A 22,574-nucleotide genomic window follows, 5' to 3' on the forward strand; every position below is an offset into this window, starting at 1 on the left:
AACAGTGGGCTGATTTTGGTTGACAGATGTTGGAAGAAGAAGGTGCGGAAGGGAACACAGGGGAAGACACTCGCAGTATCCCGCCTGAAGGGGAGACCCTGTTGCAAGAACGTGCGGACGAATGGCACAGAGGAGGAGTTAGCCAGTTTGTTCATAATATTTTCTGAGGGAAGGTTGAACTGTGGCTGGTGATGTGGGTTCATCACCGTGAGTAAAGTGATGCACCCAACTACTTTAGAAATGTGCTCCAAAGTTTCTGTGCACTTTTAGACTGGTTGAACTGCAATGGGCCCTTTTTTTCTTTTCTTCTTCTCTGAAGTGTTTGTTGAAGTTGAAATATCTGTAAATGTACTTGCACTGAAAGTTTATGCCAGTGTAAGGTTTGTTATTTCCTGATGAACAATACCTTGGCACGGGGCAATGTTGATACAGCATTCACCTCAAATCTGCATCCCCTCAGCATTCCAACTTTCCTATTTAGTTAAACCCAAATCATACCAACCTGAGATGTGTGTTGCTTATTGAAGGTGGTCTTCTGACCATTACCCATGTGATACTGAGTCACGTGGCTGTTGGCCAGAGTTAGATAATGAGCAATGTTGGTGACAAGACTCAGTGAGAGGGTTATCCACATCTTCCAGTGAAACTTGCCCGTGATGCCGCACATTATGATATAGATTCAGTCATATCACATACTGTGAGTGATTGAAGTTAAATTCCCATTGGCTTTGCATCACGCTCCCTGACCACTACAGATACAAAAATAGGCACAGATTAACAGAAAGGGCTTGAATCTAATTTGGGGTGTAAAACATTTCAACCAGTACTTGTATGGGATAGAGTTTACCCTCATTACTGTTCATTAACCACTGGTGTCCATTTTCAATCCACAGACGGGAGTTCCACTGACAACAGCAGCACAAATGCAGAGATGTTCCTGTTCATTGGAGCCCAGGAAACATGATGACAAGATCAAATTCAAGTGGACAACTAATCACGGAAATGCTGATGGATTGTCCCGTTGACCCTTAGAAAAGAGCTACCTGCAAAATTTACAAATGAGGACACACCTTTTGACATATTCTCCTGCATGCAAATCAAAGGTCTCCCTATTACGGCAGAGATGGTCGAAAGGTAAACCAGAAGGGACTCCACACTGTCTCTGATCTATATGGCCACCCAAAGTGGCTGGAGTGTGCTGCAGAAATTCCAGTTGCTCCATTTTTACCAGTGCCGGGCTGAACCTGCCCTTGATGGAGTTTTCCTTATGTGGGGCTTGAGAGTTTTTATACCATCCAAGCAGACAGCTGAAGTGTTGGAGGACTGACATGCTGGTCATCTAGATGGGGTCAAAGTAAAAGTGTTGGCTCGAAGCTCTGTCAGGTGGCCTGCGATAGATCAGCAGATCAAGCAACTTGCCATGCACTGTTCAGGATGCCAACACATCCAGAAGATGCCAAGTGCAGTGCCTCTTCATCCCCGGGAATGCCCTGCGTTGTCTGGCAGAGTGATCCCCTTGTCAGGAAAGAGTAAGGAATCCTCCACAGCGACAAACTCTTTAGACCTGAATGGGACAAGTTAAAATTCACTCTGCTGTAGCTGTGTATATAGTGGTTGTATTTTATATATATATATATATATATATATATATATAATATATAGAATTCAAAGGTGTACCAGTGACAGGTGCATTGGTCATTGTAAATTGTCCCATGGTTAGGTAAGGGTTAAATCAGGGGTTGCTGGCCAGCACGGCTCAAAGGGCTAAAATGGCCTGTTTCACACTGTATCTCAATAAATAAATACACAAATGAACTGAGTTGGAGATTCTCGCTCACCAGGGAGGAGTGAAGTGTGTTCAAGATTTCAGTAATATTGTAAATATATGGTTCGATTAAGAATTCTTGTCTTTTTACATAAATTATTACGGGTTATATGCACGAAGTGCGTGAACAGCACACATCATTACGTCACCCAATCATATGTGCGTACTTCACTACGAGAAACTAAGAGTGCACACATATATCCCAGTTTCCATGTTTTCTGTTCATTTAGTTTCTGGAGTTACAGAATGTAATAGAATTCATAAACACTGGACTGGACTGTATTCAGGGATTCATCTTTGAGTCTGCATGAATACTTCACAGCGGTCATTGACTTCATTTAAACCTGTGTGGATGAGTGTGTGCCTACGAGAATATATTGTACAATCCTAAACCAAAAGCCGTGGATGAATCAGGAGACTCACTGTCTGTGGCATTTAAGTCTGGTGACCCAGGTCTGTACAAGAAAACCAGATATGACTTGCGGAGGGCTATTTCAAGGGCGAAGAGACAATTTCAAGCGAGGTTGGAGGCGATGTCAGATTCACGTCAACTCTGGCAGGGTTTGCAGGACATTACTTCCTACAAGGCGAAAGCCAACAGCACGAACATAAGAAATTGGAGCAGGAGTAGACCATCTGGCCCGTCAAGCCTGCTCCGCCATTCACAAAGATCATGGCTGATATGGCCATGGACTTACCTCAACCTACCTGCCTTTTCCCCATAACCCTTAATTCCCCTACAATGCAAAAATCTATCCAACCTTGTCTTAAATATATTTACTGAGGTAGCCTCCACTGGCAGAGAATTCCACAGATTCACCACTCTTTGGAAAAGCTGTTGCTCCTCATCTCCATCTGAAATCTACTCCCCTGAATATTGAGGCTATGTCCCCGAGTTCTAGTCTCTTCAAACAGAACAAACAACTCTTCTGCCCCTACCTTACTGATCCTTTTCATAATTTTATCTGTTTCTGTACAATCTCCTCTCATCCTTCTGAATTCCAGTGAATACTGTCCCAGATGACTCAATCTCTCCTCATAGTCTAACCCCTTCATCTCTGGAATCAACCTGGTGAACCTCCTCTGCACCACCTTCAAAGCCAGTATATCCTTCCTCAAGTAAGGAGACCAGAAATGCACACAGTACTGCAGATGCAGCCTCACCAGTACCCTGTACAGTTGCAGCATGACCTCCCTGCTCTTAAATTCAATCCCTCGAGCAACAAAGGCCAGCATTCCATTTGCCTTCTTGATAACCTGCAGCACCTGCAAACCAGCCTTTTGTGATTCATGCACAAGAACTCCCAAGTCCTCCTGCACACCAGCATTTTGCAATTTTTTTCATTTAAATAACCATCTGCTCTTTCATTTTTGCTTCCAAAGTGGATGACCTCGCATTTACCAATATTATACTCCATCTGCCAGTCTGTTGCCCTCTCACTCAACCTATCTATATCTTTCTGCAGATGCTCCATATCCTCTGCACAATTTGCTTTTCCACTCAATTTAGTGTCATCAGCAAACTTAGATACAATACACTCTGTCCTCTCTTCCAGATCGTTAATGTATATTGTGAACAGTTGCTGACCCAGCACCGACCCCTGAGTCACACCGCTCACCACTGATTGCCAACCAGAGAAACACACATGTATCCCAATTCTTCATCCATGCTGATGCATCACCCTCAACTCTGTGCATCCTTATCTTACAGATCAGTCTTTTAAGTGGCACCTTATCGAATGTCTTCTGGAAATCCAAGTAAATAATGTCCATCAGATCCCCTTTATCCATTGTGCTCCTTATATCCTCAAAGAACTCCAGTAAGTTTGTCAAACAGGACCTGCCCTTGCTGAATCCATGCTGTCTCTGCCTGATGGATACATTTCTTTCCAGATGCCTCGCAATTTCTCCTTTAATAATAACTTCAATCATTTTCCCAACTACAGATATTACATTAACTGGCCTATAGTTAGCTGCCTTTTGCCTATATGCTTCACTACCAGATAAGCTCAACTCCTTTTATTTCTGCTTTGAAAAGGAGAACATAACTACAGCTGTGAAAATCCCTGCAGCACCTAGTGACCCTGTAATCTCTGACTCGGAGGCTGATATTCAGCTGTCTTTACGGAACATGAATCCTTGCAAGGGTGGCAGGCCCCAATGGAGTTACTAGTCAGGCTCTGAAAACTTGTGCCAACAACGGGCGGGAGTACTCTAGGAAATTTTAACCTCTCATTGCTACTAGTGGAAGTTCCCATTTGCTTCAAAAGGGCAACAATTATACCAGTGCCCAAGAAGAGTGGTGTGAACTGCCTTAATGTCTGTCATCCAGTAGCACTCACAGCTACAGTGATGAAATGCTTCGAAAGGTTGATAATGGCTACAATGAACTCCTGCCTCAGTAAGGACCGAGACACACTACAATTTGCCTATTGCCCCAGTAGGTCTATGGCAGATGCAATCTCAATGGCTCTTCACATGGTCTTAGATCACCTGGACAATACAAGTACCTACGTTCATTGATTATAGTTCAGCGATTAACACTATTCCCACAATCCTGATCGATAAGTCACAGAACCTTAGCCTCTGTACCTCCCTCTGCAATTGGCTCTTGACTTTAGAACTGGAAGTCCACAATCTGTGAGAATTGGTGATAATATCCCCTCCTAGTTGATGATTAACACTGGTGCACCTCAGGAATGTGTGCTTAGCCCACTGCTCTACTTTCTCTGTACCCATGGCTTTGTGACTAGGTACACATCAAATGCCATCTATAAATTTGATGGATAGTACAGCCATTGTTTGGCAGTGTCTCAGATGGAGACAAGAGGCCATACAACAGCGAGATACACCAGTTAGTTGAGTGGTGTCGCAGTAACAACCATGTACTCAATGTCAGTAAGACCAAAGAGCTGATTGTGGTCTTCATGAAAGAGCAAGACAAAGGAACATGAACTAATCCTCATAAAGGAATCAAAAGTGGAGAGAATGAACAATTTCAAGTTCCTTGGTGTCAAGGTCTCTGAGGATGTAAACTGGTCCCAGCATATCGATGTACTGATAAAGAAGGCAAGAGAGTGGCTATATTCCATGAAGAGTCTGAGGAGATTTGGTTTATCAAGTAAGACACTTGAAAACTTTTACAAATGGAGAGTATTCTGACAGGCTGCATCACTGTCTCGTAAGGGGGTGGGGGGAGGAGGGTGTTGCTACTGCACAGGATCAAAAGAGGCTACAAAATGTTGTAAAGTTAGTCAGCTCCAAATAGGGTACTAGCCATCTTCAAGGAATGGCTGCCTCAGAAAGGCAGCGTCCAGCATAAAGGACACCCCTTAACCCAGGACATGCCCTTTTCTCGCTGTTACCATTAGGTAGGAGGTACAGAAGCCTGAAGGCGCACACTCAGTGATTCAGGAACAGTTTCTTCCCCTCTGCCATCCCATTCCGAAATGAACACTGAACCCATGAACATTACCCCACATTTTTTGTTTTTATATTATTTCTGTGTTTGCACTATTTTTAATTTAACTATTTAATATACATATATTCTTACTGTAATTGATTTACATATTTATTTATTTTCTATATTTATCATGTATTGCACTGCACTGCTGCCGCAAAGTTAACAGATTTCACGATACATGTCGGTGATATTAAACCTTTTCCTGATTATGAAAATATAGAAGGGGACGGTGTGAAATTGCGAGAAGTTAGAGAAATCGATCTTCACGCGATTCTCAGACAGAATATTAGGTGTTGTTTCTCCAACCAGAGAGCGTCACATCGTGACAGCAGAGGAGGACAATGGTCGACCTGTCGGAATGGGAAGGGAATGTGGATTTGAAAGGGTGGCCTCCAGGGAATCTTGCCTTCTGTGGCAGATAGAGCAAAGGTGCTACACAAAGCAGTCCCCAGTCTACATCGGGTCTCACTGATGTAGAGGAAGCCGCATGAGGAGCACTGGATAGGGCAGATGAGCCCATCAGACATGCAGGTGAAGTGTCACCTCACCTGAGAGGAATGTTTGGGGCCCTGACGGGTGATGCATTGTCCTGCTTGCAGGGATAAGCGTCATGAAGCAGATCAGTGGGGAAGGACAAGTGGACAATGGTGCCTCAGAGAGAACCGTCCCTATGGAAAAGAGAGAGTGAAGGGAGAAGGTGCCTTGCGCTAGGATCCTGTTGAACATGGCGGAAGTTATGGAGAATGATGTGCTGTATATGGCGGCTCATGGAGTGGTCGGTAAGGATAAGAGAAGCTCTATCCCTGATATGGAGGCAGGAAGATGGGCTGAGATGGATATCTGGGAAATGGAGAAGATGTGGATTAGGGCAACATTGATGGTGGAGGAAGGGAAACACTGTTCTTTGAAGAAGGAGGATATCTCAGCGGGTCCGGAATGGAAAGCCTCATCATAAGAACAGATGCAGCAGAGATGGAGGAAATGAGAAAAGAGAATAGTCATGATTACTGGAAGAGCAGTCTCTCTGTACCTGTGTATGTGTACGTGTTCTGCATCACAGTGACGCCATGCTTGGAATATCATGTGGTGTGGGTGAAGCTCACCCCACTATGCATGTGGGTAGGGTGCAGCTCACTGTCACTTTAACATATCACTGGTGGAGGACAGCTCATTCTCATTTATCTCATCTATCTGAGAACTTATCTGGGTCCCACTCTGACAAATTGATAGGACATGGCTTTTGAAAGTCACCAAGCCATGAGGGTTTTAGACATGACTGTTCCAAGTGTTTTCTGATCAGGGCTGAGCACTGTTTGCAAACCAATTGGTGACTTCCATGCCATGGAAACCTTGCTCAAACCCCACGTCTCTCCTGCCAAGATCCAGAAGTAGATGGTGGATTTTCTGTGTGGCAAGGATCTCTGGTATGGTTCTGAGACTCCTGATTGAGGAGAGTGGTCAGTCACGGGTGTGCTTCTAAAACCAGATGGGTACTCTGCCTCTGGACCCTGCATGTTGAGCATCTTGTCAGAGTGTAGTCACTCCTGATGCATTTCTTCCCCAGGAATAGGGCTGAAGGGCTCTTTTCTCAGCTGTTACTTTATGACACCAGGCCTTCAGGACAACACGCGGTTCCCAGTGGCGAGAACCAGCTGTGTTTCTCTGTTAAAGCTGCCTGCCTATCACTGGAATCAGGGACATCTCTACCTCCAGGTACTGCGACTTGACAGGGAAGGAGTGAAATGCTTGAGCAGCGACGCTGCACAACACCAAGGCTTCCAGGTGATGATTTTAGCTTCCATGTCACCTTGTGATAAGAGATTTCTACATATTTCTACAGATACGCTGTGGACACATTCTAACTGGTCGCATCACTGTCTGGTATGAAGGACCATTGCAAAGGATTGGAAAAAGCTGCAGAGGGTTGCAATCTCAGACAGCTGACACATTTCAATCAGCCTATAATTGTGTAAGACCAGATCTGAGGACTCTCAGCCCAAGAAGCAATTACTGCCAAATTACTGTCCGTCACTGCAACTTACTCCCCACTCTGCCTCGTTTCCCCTCTCAGAATATGCCACGTCAACAGATGGGAATTAACATCCTGATGACACCCTGGTCTGTGAGCTGATGAATGGGGGAGAAGGTGTGTGACCCAGGATCTCCAGTGTCAGGTTCACTCTCGAACACTGCACACAGTTCCAGTCTAGATCTGTGCCCGTCACAGTCCCATGGTTAATGCTCTTGGTCCAGATTCAGGACCACACACAGGAACGACGAAAGACACAGAACTGAGAGAATTCCCTGCATACAGAGCCATAACCAAGACATAACAGAGTGCTTGTGGATGAGCCTGGGCAATTTTTTGAAAAGAGAGCACAGCACATGTGGAAACTTCTTCTAGCAGCAACTGGCTGAACTGAAGATGAGTGAAGGGTTAAATGAGTGGGGGAATATGAGCTGGGATTAGCCTTATGTTCACTTGGGACCATTCAGGATGAAATAGGGAAGTTGGTGATCAAAGTGTCCTCAATGATCTCCGTTACTCATCTTGCATCTCTCTGCTCCAACCTCAGGGCTTGTGTCAGGAGCACACATCACAGTTCAGAACACCACTGGGATCTGCAACCTCATCCTGACCTGTGCCATGACCTCAGGTGACCCCACCTTCACGTGGTGGAGGAATGGAGAATCTTTTGTAAATGACGGCACCCAGCACATCCGGGTACTCGGAAATACGCTGGAGGTTCATCACGCTGCAGAGGTTGAGGATGCTGTGTACAAATGTGAGGCCAGTAACCCCATCAGTAAGGCAACGGCAGAGATCACGCTGAGGGATGTCTACAAACTGGACACACGTGGTGAGTGTCAGAGTAAAGAACCCAGGTTATTCTGAGGGTGTTGTTTCCCTGTAGAGGGAATTCTCTCAGTTCCATGTCATCCTTCACTCCTGTGTGTGGTCCTGAACTTGGACCAAGAGCATTAACCATGGGACTATGACAGGCACAGATCTAGACTGGAACTGTGTGCAGTGTTCGAGAGTGAACCTGACACTGGAGATCCTGGGTCACACACCTTCTCCCCCATTCATCAGCTCACAGACCAGGGTGTCGTCAGGATGTTAATTCCCATCTGTTGACGTGGCATATTCTGAGAGGGGAAACGAGGCAGAGTGGGGAGTAAGTTGCACTGACGGACTGTAATTTGGCAGTAATTCCTTCTTGGGCTGAGAGTCCTCAGATCTGGTCTTACACAATTATAGGCTGATTGAGATGTCTCAGCTGTCTGAGATTGCAACCCTCTGCAGCTTTTTCCAATCCTTTGCAATGGTCCTTCATACCAGACAGTGATGTGACCAGTTAGAATGTGTCCACAGTGTATCTGTAGAAATATGTAGAAATCTCTCATCACAAGTTGACATGGAAGCCAAAATCATCACCTGGAAACCTTGGTGTTGTGCAGCTTTGCTGTTCTCCCGATAGATGTCTCATTAAAGCAGGAGAATGGCCAGACCTCACCTTGAAGTGGATGGGCTCCAGCAGGAGAAGACCACACTGGGTTTCACTCCTCTATCTGATAAAGTGGCCACTGACTCTACTTTTGCCTGAATATCAGTGCCTCAACTCTCCAACACTTTGCATGGAAGTATCAGCAGAAACTATTTGGAACTGAGAATGACTTCTCCTGGGCTTGCTGGGCGGGGCTGAGAAGTGGCAAATGGAGCTGAGATGTAGCGGGGCTGAGACAGTGCAGGGCTGAGGGAGATTAGGTAAGTGCCTCTGGGGAAATACACCGGGGTAGGTGTGCACAGTACATCGAGCGAGGTGTGGGTAACTTTATCAGGTACACTCGTACACCTGCTCGTTCATGTAAAGGTCTAATCAGACAATCCTGCGACTACAGAAAGTTGTAAACTCAACCATCATGGGCACTAGCCTCCCCAGCAATGAGGAAGCCTTCAAAAAGAGGCATCTGCCATGAAGCACCTCACCACCCAGGACATGGCTTCTTCTCATTACCTCCATCAGGGAGGAGGTACAGGAGCCTGAAGACACATACTCGACATTTCAGAAAAAGCTTCTTCTCCACCACCATCAGATTTCTGACAGGGCAATGAACCCCTGCACTCTGCCTCGCTAGTTTCCTCTCTTTCTGCACTGTTTATTCAATTTAATTTTATATATATTCTTTATTGTTCATTAGAGTGTTTTTAATCATGTACTGCTGCCACAAAACTACAAATCTTATGACCAATGCCAGTGATATTAGACCTGATTCCGATTCTGTTCTAATTGTGCGTGTTTTTACCATTCTCCTCCCCGTGTGCTGTTTCTCCAGGCTCCCGGTCACAGGGTCACCCTGCATGACCACTGGCCTCATCTCCAGGGATGCAGTGGGTGTGTTCCCCTATCCCTGCACTGTCTCAGCCCCACTGCACTGGGACCATGAACCCAACTCTGGACACAGGCAGACAGTGGGAACATGTAGGATCTGTCCTCACTCATTAATCCAGGCTCCTCCACAGAAGTTTTACTCACTGTACACGTTAAGTTGGATATGCTGTCTGCGTTCTTGTCCTGAATTTCCTGTTGCAATAGTCACCTCATATTCAGCAGCGTCCTCCTTCCTCAGATCACGGATTTCCAGACTGAAGCTTCGGTAATGCAGAGTTATTCGGTTTTTATAAGCGGTATTAAAGTATGTAATCGATCCTTTCAAGTATTGTGCTATCCCTGTCATGGGTGATAATCTTCTCCACACAACCTCGTCAATGCCCTGACTGACTGGGGTCGAAGGAGACAAGGAAACCGAGTGTCCCACGGCTCCATTCACAATGACAGGGGAAGCTCCAGTCCTGGCTGAGGAGACAAGAGGAGACAGTCAGAATGTGAGCTCAGTGACTGGAGGAGGAATCAGAGCTTGCAGAATCACATACACAGGCGCAGGCCATGCGGCCCATTGTGTGTCTTCTGGCCCGTGAGTGATCTGACCCACAGTTCCTACATCACACAGTGAGCTCATGGGGGGAACAGAGTGAAGATTCTCTGCAACCAGACCTGAGAAAAGAAGTCAGGGAGGCAGAGTCATGGCAAAGGAACTTGGTCAAGTGAATGGTATCGGAGGAGAAGGTAGAAGCATTTGTTGAGTTTGAACAAAAAAGGAATAGAACAACACTCTTACAGTTCAGGGCATTGGAGTTCAGAGTTCAACTCTGGCATTCTGTGTAAGCAAATTTGTCCGTTCTTACCGTGAGAGCGTATGTTTCCTCCCACAGCCCAAAGACATGCCGGTTAGTAGGTCAACTGGTCATGGTCAATTGTCCTGTGGTTAAGCTCGGGATAACTAGTTGGGTAGCTCGTAGCTCGTCTGGCCATAACGACCTGTTCCAAGCCGTATCTCTGAGCCAATAAATAAATTATGTGGGTAAATTATGTGGGGAGGGTATGAGCCATGTGGAGGAAGAGATTTCTGAAAATGGAGAAAGACATAAATGGTGTGGTGGAGAATCGAATTCCGGAGAGTGTGAGGTTGGTATCTTTGGAACAGAGATGGACGTTAGAAATGGTTTAAAGCGGTGATGAGGATATTCATCAATTAAGTGAGACTGCCTGGAACTGCAGATAATTCAGTGTATCTGTGAAAACAAAAGTGAATAAACCTTTACAACATGCATTTGAGAAAATGGTTGGAGGAGGCTTATGAGGCATTCCAGGGTTGTTTTGAGGTGACAGACTGGCAGGCACTCTGTGAGCCACATGGAGAGGATATTGATGGGCTCACAGAGTGCATCACTGATTACATCAACTTCTGTGTGAACTGCAATGTTCCGACAAGAACTGTCCTTTGTTATTCAAATAACAAGCCATGGGTGACAAAGGACATGAAGGACATCCAGAATGCTAAGAAGAGGGTGTTTAGAGATGGAAATAGGGAGGAGCTGAGGGCAATACAGAGGGACCTGAAAGCCAGGATCAGGCAGGCTAAAGACAGGTACAGGAGGAAGCTCGAGTGGAAACTCCAGCAGAACAACATGAGAGAGATCTGGAGGGGGATGAGGACCATCACTGGGTTCCGGCAAACTAGCAACAGAGGAGCGGAAGGCAGCGTGGACAGGGCCAACGAACTTAACTTGTTCTTTAACAGATTTGACATTGTGGCCCCTGCCCATCCCCCACGAGTCATCTGTTGTCGGCCCCCAACCAACACATATTCCACTCTCGCCTCCTACCCCTCCTCACAGTCCCCCACCCTGCTCTCATGACTATACCCCTTCCACTCATGAAACCAACACGGTTGGCTTCACGGCTGAACAGGTGAGAAGACAGCTGAAACGTCTCAACCCAAGCAAGGCTGCAGGACCGGATGGTGTCAGTACCAGGGTGCGCAAAGCCTGTGCCCCTCAGCTATGTGAAGCACTTTGCCATGTCTTCAACCTGAGCCTGAGGCTCCAGAGGGTTCCTGTGCTGTGGAAGACGTTCTGCCTCGTCCCTGTGCTGAAGACACAGGGACATATTGTAGAATTCCAAACCAAAAGCTGCAGATGAATCAGGAGACTCACTGTCTGTGGCATTTAAGTCTGGTGACACAGGTCTGTGCAAGAAAACCAGATATGACTTGCGGAGGGCTATTTCAAGGACGAAGAGACAATTTCAAGCGAGGTTGGAGGCGATGTCAGATTCACGTCAACTCTGGCAGGGTTTGCAGGACATTACTTCCTACAAAATGAAACCCAATAGCACGAACGAAAGACATTGGAGCAGGAGTAGACCATCTGGCCCGTCGAGCCTGCTCCACTTTTCAAAAAGAAAATATAGAAGGGGACGGTGTGAAATTGTGAGGAGTTAGCGAAATCGATCTTCAAGCGATACTCAGGCAGAATATTAGGTGTTGCTCCTCCAACCAGAGAGTGTTGCATCGTGACAGTAGAGGAGGACAATGGTCAACCCGTCGGAATGGGAAGGGAATGTGGATTTGAAAGGGTGGCCTCCAGGGAATCTTGCCTTCTGTGGCAGATAGAGCAAAGGTGCTACACAAAGCAGTCCCCAGTCTACATCGGGTCTCACTGATGTAGAGGAGGCCACACGAGGAGCACTGGATAGAGCAGATGAGCCCATCAGACACGCAGGTGAAGTGTTACCTCACCTGAGAGGAACGTTTGGGGCCCTGAAGGGTGATGCATTGTTCTGCTTGCAGGGATAAGTATCATGAAGCAGATCAGTGGGGAAGGACAAGTGGACAAGGGTGCCTCAGAGAGAGCCGTCCCTATGGAAAACAGAGAATGAAGGGAGGATGTGCCTTGCAGTAGAATCTTGTTGAACATGGCGGACATTATGGAGAATGATGTTCTCTGAGGAAGGATGACATCTCATACGGTTCGGAATGGAAAGCCTTATCATAAGAACAGATGCAGCAGAGATGGAGGAACTGAGAAAAGGCAATAGTCGTGATTACTGGAAGAGCAGTCTCTCTGTACCTGTGTATGTGTACGTGTTCTGCATCATAGTGACACCATGATTGGAATATCATGTGGTGTGGGTGAAGCTCACCCTGCTATGTATGTGGGTAGGGTGCAGCACACTGCACTTTAACATATAACTGGTGGAGGACAGCTGATTCTCATTTATCTCATCTATCTGAGAACTTATCTGGGTCCCTCTCTGACAAACTGATAGGACGTAGCTTTTGAAAGTCTCCAGCCACGAGGGTTTTAGATATGACTGTTCCAAGTGTTGTCCGATAAGGGCTGAGCACTGTTTGCAAACCAATTGGTGACTTCCATGCCATGGAAACCTTGCTCCCACCCCACGTCTCTCCTGCCAAGATCCAGAAGTAGATGGTGGATTTTTCGTGTGGCAAGGATCTCTGGTATGGTTCTGAGTCTCCTGATTGAGGAGAGTGGTCAGTCACGGGTGTGCTTCTAAAACCAGGTGGGTACTCTATCTCTGGACCCTGCAGATACCTGTATGTTGAGCATCTTCCCAGAGTGTAGTCACTCCTGATGCATTTCTTCCCCAGGAATAGGGCTGAAGGGCTCTTTTCTCAGCTGTGTTACTTTATGACACCAGGCCTTCAGGACAACACGCGGTTCCCAGTGGTGAGCACCAGCTGTGTTTCTCTGTTAAAGCTGCCTGCCTGTCACTGGAATCAGGGACATCTCTACCTCCAGGTACTGCGACTTGACAGGGAAGGAGTGAAATGCTTGAACGGCGACGCTGCACAACACCAAGGCTTCCAGGTGATGATTTTAGCTTCCATGTCACCTTGTGATAAGAGATTTCTATATATTTCTACAGATACACTGTGGAGACATTCTAACTGGTCTCATCACTGTCTAGTATGAAGGACCATTGCAAAGGATTGGAAAACGCTGCAGAGGGTTGCAATCTCAGACAGCTCAATCACGGGCACCAGTCTCCTGAGCATTGAGCACACCTTCAAAAGGTGATGGTTCAACAAAGGAGACGTCCATCATTAAGGACCCCATTACCCAGGACTGGCTCTAATCTCATCGCTACCATCAATGAAGACTTTTTAGGAACGCCTTCATCCCGCTGCCATCATCTTTCTGAATGGACGGTGAACCAGCTCATGAACAGTGCCACACTGTTTGTTTTACTCTCTTCTTGCAACATTTATTTAACTTTTTAGTAGATTTTATATTCCAGATATAAATGATACACATACACAAGTTCCTTACTGTAATTTATAGCTTTGTTCTGTACTTCACTGCGTTGCTACCATAAAACAACATGTGCCAGTGATGTTAAACCTGATTCTGATAAGGGGTCTCATGACCATTGTCTGCTCCTAACTGAACTGAACATTTTCCAGGAATTCTTTCTTGGGCTGAGAGTCCTCAAGGACCATCTTGCCCAAATATGGGGGGCTTATTGAAGACGGCTTGCGTGATGCTCCACGCCACACGGACGCATTTCCTGCACAGCCTGTCCCTGTACACCCTGACTGTTCACCATTGTCTCTCCCTTCTCTGGCATTTGTACTGTGTCCTGGATATGGCTAAACAGGACCTGGGGTGGAGAGTGCTGGTGGAATGCAGAATTTTAATTATACATTCACCTGTGGTCTCGTGGGTCCCTGTCCTTTTGTAGCCTGGATGAATATGTGCTCCATGTACAAGAAGGTGCATCTCAGTTCAGTACTCGATGTTTGCCTGGACTTAGTTCCTGAACAATGGGTGTCAGGTCAGAAGCGGGTGAGACCACCTCAATATTTTGTTCATGAGCAAGGTGGCCATTCACCAGTGCAGACAGTAACCCATCGAAAGCACCATCTGAACCCACAGCATGCCCATCATCCGAGGATATATCCATTCATGGATGTTAAATGAAAAGGCAGGAGGAGAGAGAGCAGCACGCTGCACGTGCGCAGCCCTCCGGTGAAAAATGATATTGTTTCTGTTAAATAGGGGCCGTGGACATTTCTGATTTGATGGAGACGGTCGTGAAAGCACAGAGGAACATCTGGAGAAATTTCTAAAAAGCTCGCTCGCTGCTGCCGTTACTGAGCGGTTGGGAATCTTCCAGAGGGAACGCCTCAAAATCCCTGGCTTTGCCTGCTGTTGGTGACCGAGATTGAGGTCGAATCGTTCGGACAGAGATGGCGCTCAGTACTCGGTGTCAGAGAGCTGAATCGGAGGCTCGAAGTTTTCGGATGACTCAGAGTCGGACTGTGGTTGGCATGGCAGGGAGAGTTTTTCTTCCTTCTCCTGTCTGCCTGAGATGTGTGATATTTGGGAGACTTTGAACTTTTTACTGTGCTTATGGACCTTCATCAATTTATGGTATTGTTGCACTGTTGTAACTATTTGTTATAATTATGTGGTTTTGTTAGTTTTTTTCAGTCTTGGTCTGTCCTGTGTTTTGTTATATCACACCGGAGGAAATATTGTATCATTTCTCAATGCATGCATTACTGAATGAGAATAAAAGAGGACTGCGTGTCTTCATAATCTAAATCTAAAAAGAGTTCAGCATTGTCTGCTGGAGACTTTCAAGGCTCCACAAAGGCTGGGTCCATCCTAGGCATATGGACAAATGCTTTAATCAAGCTTTGCTTAAAAAAAATGGGGAAAATATTGGATACAGAATAAACCCCTCTCTCCAGTGATCTGTTAAATATTGCCAAGACACAAGTCAGATCCAGACTAAAGTTCTTCTTTGCTGTACCAATGCACACTCTCAGTACAAGGTTAGATTCAGAGTGAAGCTCCCTTTACACCGTCCCATCTAACGCTTCCAAGATATTGGCTAGAAACAGACTGAAGCTCCCTCTGCAGGGAAACAATACCCTCAGAATAACCTGGGTTCTTTACTCTGACACTCACCACATGCGTCCAGTTTGCAGATGTCCCTCAGCTTGATCTCTGCTGTTGCCTTACTGATGGGGTTACTGGCCTCACATTTGTACACAGCATCCTCAACCTCTGCAGTGTGATGAACCTCCAGCGTATTTCCGAGTACCCGGATGTGCTGGGTGCCGTCATTTACCAAAGCTTCTCCATTCCTCCACCACGTGAAGGTGGGGTCGCCTGAGGTCACGGCACAGGTCAGGGTGAGGTTGCAGATCCCAGTGGTTTTCTGAACTGTGATGTGTGCTCCTGACACAAGCCCTGAGGTTGTAGCAGAGAGATGCAAGATGAGTAAGGGAGATCTTTGTGGACACTTCAATCACCAACTTCCCCATCCCATCCTGAACAGTCCCAAGTGAACAATAAACTAATCCCAGCTCATATCCCCCCACCCATTTAACCCATCACTCATCTTCAGTTCAGCCAGTTGCTGCTAGAAGTTGTTTCCACATGTGCTGTGCCTTCTTTCCCAAAAATTGCCCACACTCATCCACAAGCACTCAGTCATGTCTCGTTTATGGCTCTGTATGCTGGGAATTCTCTCAGTTCCATGTCTTTTGTCGCTCCTGTGTGTGATCCTGAATCTGGACCAAGAGTATTAACCATGGGACTGTGACGGGCACAGATCTAGACTGGAACTGTGAGTAGTGTTCGAGAGTGAACCTGACACTAGAGATCCTGGGTCACACACCTTCTCTTCCATTCATCAGCTCACAGACCAGGGTGTTGTCAGGATGTTAATTCCAATCTGTTGACGTGGCACATTCTGAGAGGGGAAACGAGGCAGAGTGGGGAGTAAGTTGCAGTGACGGGCAATAATTTGGGATGACAGATTCAGCCTTCACTCAAGGGCAGCACTCCAAGTACAGGGACAGCTTTGCAGTGACAGAGACCGAGGTTCAATCTTGATCTTGGCTGGTGTCCGTGTGGAATTTGTATGTTCTCTATGTTTCAGCTTCGGTTTCTCCCGGGAGCTTCGGTTTCCTTCACAAATTAAAGTCAGTAGGGTAGTTGAGCTAATTAGTCATTGGACATATTTTGCCACTGGTCTGTTTGTAAGCAGTGGGATCTGGGGCAAGTTGATGAGAACGTGGGAGGAATAAAAAAATGGAATTAGTGTAGGATTAGTGTGAATGGGTAGATGGTCAGCGTGGATCATGGGCTAAAGGGCTCTTCCTGTTCCATGGAGCTCAAGGGCCTTCTCTCATTCTGTGAGGCTACTGGGCTTGATGGGCAGGGCTGAGAAGTGGCAAATGGAGCTGAGGTGTAGTGGGGCTGAGGCAGTGCAGGGCTGGGGAAGATTAGGCCGCTGGGCAAGTGCCTCTGGGGAAATACACCGGGGTAGGTGTGCACAGTCCATCGAGCGAGGTGGAGGTAATTTTATTAGGTATACTCGTACACCTGCTCGTTCATGTAAATGTCTAATCAGACAATCCTGAGACTACAGAAAGTTGTAAACTCAACCATCATGGGCACTAGCCTCCCCAGCAATGAGGATATCTTCAAAAAGTGGCGTTGCCATGAAGCACCCCACCACCCAGGACATGGCTTCTTCTCATTACCTCCCTCAGGGAGGAGGGACAGGAGCCTGAAGACACACACTCGACATTTCAGAAAAAGCTTCTTCTCCACCACCATCAGATTTCTGACTGGACAATGAACCCCTGCACTCTGCCTCACTAGTTTCCTCTCTCTTTGCACTGTTTATTCAATTTAATTTTATATATATTCTTTATTGTTCATTAGAGTGTTTTTAATCATGTACTGCTGCCACAAAACTACAAATTTTATGACAAATGCCAGTGATATTAGACCTGATTCGGATTCTTATTCTGTTCTAATTGTGCGTGTTTGTACCACACTCCTCCCCGTGTGCTGTTTCTCCAGGCTCCCGGTCACAGGGTCACCCTGCACGGACACTGGCCTCATCTCCAGGGATGCAGTGGGTGTGTTCCCCCAGCCCTGCACTGTCTCAGTCCCACTGCACTGGGACCGTGAGCCCAGCTCTGGACACAGGCAGACAGTGGGAACATGTAGGATCTGCTCTCACCCATTAATCCAGGTCCCTCCACGGAAATCCTACTCACCATACACCTTAAGCTGGATTCGCTCTCTGTGTTCCTTTCCTGAATCTCCTGCTGTAACAGTCACCTCATATTCATCAGCATCCTCTTTCCTTAGATCATGGATTTCCAGGCTGAAGTTTCCAGAATGAAGAGTTATTCGGTTGTTGTAAATGGTATTAAAGTATTTAATCGATCCTTCCAAGTATACTGCTATCTTTATTCCGGGTGATAACCTTCTCCACACAACCTCGTCAATGCCCTGACTGACTGTGTTCGAAGGAGACAAGGAAACCGAGTGTCCCAGGGCTCCATTCACAATGACAGGGGAAGCTCCAGTCCTGGCTGAGGAGACAAGAGGAGACAGTCAGAATGTGAGCTCAGTGACTGGAGGAGGAATCACAGCTTGCAGAATCACATACACAGCGGCAGGCCATGTGGCCCATTGTCTGGCTTCTGGCCCGTGAGTGATCTGACCCACAGTTCCTACATCACAGTGAGCTCATGTGGGGAACAGAGTGAAGATTCTCTGTAACCAGGCCGGAGAAATGAAGTCAGGGAGGCAGAGACATGGCAAAGGAACTCGGTGAAGTGAATAGTATCGGTGGAGAAGGTAGAAGCATTTGTGGAGTTTGAACAAAAACGGAATAGAGCAACACTCTTACAGTTCAGGGCATTGGAGTTCAGAGTTCAACCCTGCCATCCTCTGTAGGCAAGTTTGTCCGTTCTTACCGTGAGAGCATGTGTTTCCTCCCACAGCCCAAAGACATGCCAGTTAGTAGGTCAATTGGTCATTGTCAATTGTCCTGTGGTTAAGCTCGGGATAACTAGTTGGGCAGCGCGTCTGGCCATAAGGACCTGTTCCTAGCCGTATCTCTGAGCCAATAAATAAATTATACGGTGAAAATGGGAGGGTGTGAGCCATGTGGAGGAAGAGATTTCTGAAAATAGTAAAAGACATAAATGGTGAAGTGGAGAATTGAATACTAGAGAGTCAGAGGTTGGTATCTTTGGAATAGACATGGACATTTGAAATTGTTTAAAGCAGTGATGAGATTGCTTCTTTCACATCAGTCATAATGTAGGCCTTGGTACAATTAATGAAATTAAAGAGATAATCGAAGTGGTAATTCTGTAATCTGGGAATTTTACCAGGGAAAATTACAAACATCTCATTTTTGTACTGTATAAAAGTAGGAACTTTACACTGTTTATTTGGAGTCCAGGATGCCCTGATTGTGACGTGGACTCCGCGTGATATATTTCGTAAATAAAGTAGGTTTGATCCTTGTCTTCTTGGGGTCCACGTTTATTTGTCTGATCAAAATAGTTAGTTTAGGCAACAGCAGGAATTAAATGCACAAGAAAGTCTGTAGGCATGGGAAATCCAAAGCAACACAGAAAAAATGCTGGATGGACTCAGCAGCTCAGGCAGCATCTATACAAATGAATAAATTGTCAATGTTTTGGGCCAAGACACTTTTTCAGGAATGAGAGGGAAGGGGGAAGATGCCAGAATAAAAAAGGTGAGGGGAGTGGAAAGAGGCGAACTGGAAGGTGGTAGGTGAAGCCAGATGGGTGTGAAAGGTCAAGTGCTGGAGAAGAAAGAATCTGAAAGGGAAGGAGAGTAGACCAATGGAGAAAGGGGAAGAGAAGGTGACCTGGGGGAAGTAATAGGCAGGTGAGAAAAGGTCAGATTGGTGAATGGGTTTGAGAACATTGCTTACCAGAAGGAAAAAAAAATCAATATTTATGCTATCTGGTTTGAGGGTACCCAGCCGGAAATCAAGGTGTTGCTCCTCCACCCTGAGGGTGGCTCATCTTGGCAGAAGAGGAAGACATGTATTGACATGTCAGAACAGGGATGGGAATTGGAATTAAAATATTTGGGCACCAGGAGGTCCCACTTGTGGCTACTGGTGCAGAGGTGCTCAATGGAGTGGTCCCCCAGTATACGATGCATCTCACCAATGTAGAGGAGGCCGGCCTAATGGTAGGGGTCCATGGAATATAAAAAGGTTGGGAACCCCACCTCTAGAGACTGTTGAGCATGAAAATCCCAGAAGATCAGCAGTTTCTGAAATACTCAGACCACCCCATCTAGCATCAACAATCATTCCACAGTCAATCACTTAGATCATATTTCTTCCCTATTCTGATGTTTGGTCTGAAAAATAACTAAACCTCTTGACCGTGCCTTCATGTTTTTAAGCATTGAGTTGCTGCCACATGATTGGCTGAACAGATATTTGCATGAGTGATCTGGTGTACAGGAGCACCCAGTAAAGTAGCCACTGAGTGTACATTAAAGAGGGTGCATGTGGTAATAGTGGGAAACACTATTCAATATGACTTGTTCAGATTTTCAGAAATCTTTCAGGTAGGTTCTATACAGGGTATTCATCAACTAAGTGAGACTGCCTGGAACTGCAGATAAATCTGTATATCTGAGAAAATGAAAGTGAATAAACCTTTACAACTTGCATTGATGGAGTACCATAGGGTACCGTAGTAATCAGGCATCTATGGAAATGAACAAGCAGTCGATGTTTTGGACCGAGATCCTTCATCAGGATTAGAAAGGATGGAGAAGAGGGCAGAATAAAAGGGAGGTAGGAGGGGAGATGGTCGACAAGGTAGTCCCCCAATTTATGTCAAGTTTTACCAATGAAGAGGAATCACTAGATACAATTGATGTCAGCAGTGGATTTGCAGGAGGTGTGTTGCCTCACTCAGAAGTACTGTTTGGGGCCCTGAATGGAGGTCTGCCCTCATTCCCACTGAGAACTGTCGAAATGTTCAGAGGTGGCACAAGTGCAGAAAGAAAGAGAGATTCTGAACTGGGTCAGCAGATCTCTGACTTTCATGAGAACTGCTGCAGAATTTGAAGGAAAAGAAAATCAATAAACAGTCGGCCAACAGGGCAGTTAACTGAAACTCTTAGACTGAAAGATAAAAGGCAACACCGCGACTGCAAACATTAAATGAATAATACTCCTTTACAGCATCAATCAAAATAGCAGTCCTCTTTCCTGGACAAGGACCGGGGTGAGCAGAGAGCAACATGTTACTCTGCATCTGGACAAGACTGGAACAAAAGGAAGGGAGTTAAACACCACCATAAAGAAACACTAATTAGCTGGAATGTTCATTCTCACGAGCCGTGACAACTGACCTACTCCACAGCCCGCCTGTGTGAGCCCAGACCCCACAGTAGAGTCTGTGGTTGTGACAGCTTTGGAGGGTACTACAATAAAAATCACAACTGGTATTGCTTGTGGAGTCTGTCCGCACAGTGCTGAGAAATATGAGTGGCGTTAGTATGGCCTCCGTTGAATAGTGCCAATTTAAAGCATTCCACTCTGAAGAGCAAAGGATGTGGAGGGTGATGAGTGAGAGTGAGAGTCACTCCAGCATTGGAATTGAGGATTAGGGTGTGGAGGATGACAAGTGAGAGTGAGAATCATTCTGGTGTTGGAATTGAGGATTAAACTGTTATGGATGTGAAGGTTACCATGACAAACCTCGTCCACAATGGCAGCAGAGAGTCTCTCTGCAGATTTCACCATCTCTCTCCATCCTCAAGGACAACAGAAGTGCAGCAAATGTCTGACAGGAAACCCACTTGGTTTGGGAGATGAAGCCACCTGGCTCCTGGGTTGGTAAGGACTAATCATATAGCTGTTACACTAGAAGTCAAGTCATGTCTATTCTACTTCCAGCCTGGTATCTATAGTGTCTATGAATAGTCTTCACACCACCACCCCCCAGAAGTTCTCACGTTTTATAGTTTTACAACATCGAATCACAGTACTTTAGTTTGGCTTTTATTGACACTGATCAGTAGAAAAAGACACTTTCGTGTCAAAGTGAAAACAAATCTCTACAAAGTGATCTAAATTAATTAAAAATATAAAACACAAAGCAATTGATTGCATAATTACTCACCCCCATTCAAGTCACTATTCAGAAGATGCACCTTTGGCAGCAATCACAGCCTTGAGTCTGTCTGGATAGGTGTCTATCAGCTTTGCACATCTAGACACAGCAACTTTTCCCCTTTGGTCTTTACAAAACTGCTCAAGCTTAGTCAGATTGCATGGAGATCACGAGTGAAAAGCTCTTTTCAAATCCAGCCACAAATTCTCAATTGGATTGAAGTTTGGACTTTCACTTGGTCACTCCAGGACAATAACTTTGAAGTTTTTAAACCACTCCTGTAGCTCTGGTAGTCTTTATCAGATTTTTCTCTAGGATTTCCCTGTATTTTGCTGCTTTCATTTAACCCTCTACCTTCACAAGCCTTCCGGAGCCTGTCACAGTGAAGCATCCCCACAGCTTGATGCAGCCACCACCATGCTTCACAATTGGGATGGACTGTTTTTAATGATGTTTGGTGCATGCCAAACATAGCATTTAGTCAGATGGCCTAAAAGCTCAATTTTGGTTTCATCAGAACCTTCTTCCAGTTGACTTTAGAACCTCCCACATAACTTCTGGCAAGCTCAGATTTCATGTGATTTTTTTCAACAGTGGCTCTTCTCTTTGCCACTCTCCCATAAAGTTGTGACTGATGAAATACCCAGGAACAGTTGTTGTACGTACAGTCTGTCCCATCTCAGCCACTGAAGCTTGTAACTCCACTCGAGTTGTCGTAGGTCTCTTGGTGGCCTCCCTCACTCGCCCCCTTCTTGCACATTCACTCAGTTTTTGAGGACGGCCTGCTCTAGGCAGATTTACAGCTGTGCCATATTCTTTCCATTTCTTGATGATTGACTGAACTGTACTCCAGGGATATTCAGTGACCTTGAAATTTTCTTGTATCCATCTTCTGACTTCTGCTTTTCAATAACC

The 22,574-nt window shown here is 45.9% G+C and overlaps 1 protein-coding gene across 1 annotated transcript in view; it reads right to left on the bottom strand.

Moving 5' to 3' along the window:
- The window catches only part of LOC140194701 (CD48 antigen-like), a 35,871-nt gene that overhangs the window by 4,966 nt on the left and 8,331 nt on the right, over positions 1 to 22,574 (bottom strand). Inside the window, 2 exon segments of the mRNA XM_072251958.1 lie at positions 15,634 to 15,918; positions 17,745 to 18,065. Coding sequence (XP_072108059.1) covers positions 15,634 to 15,918; positions 17,745 to 18,065 — 606 coding nt within the window.

The sequence above is a fragment of the Mobula birostris genome, chromosome 3, assembly GCF_030028105.1.
Source record: "Mobula birostris isolate sMobBir1 chromosome 3, sMobBir1.hap1, whole genome shotgun sequence".
NCBI lineage: Eukaryota > Metazoa > Chordata > Chondrichthyes > Myliobatiformes > Myliobatidae > Mobula > Mobula birostris.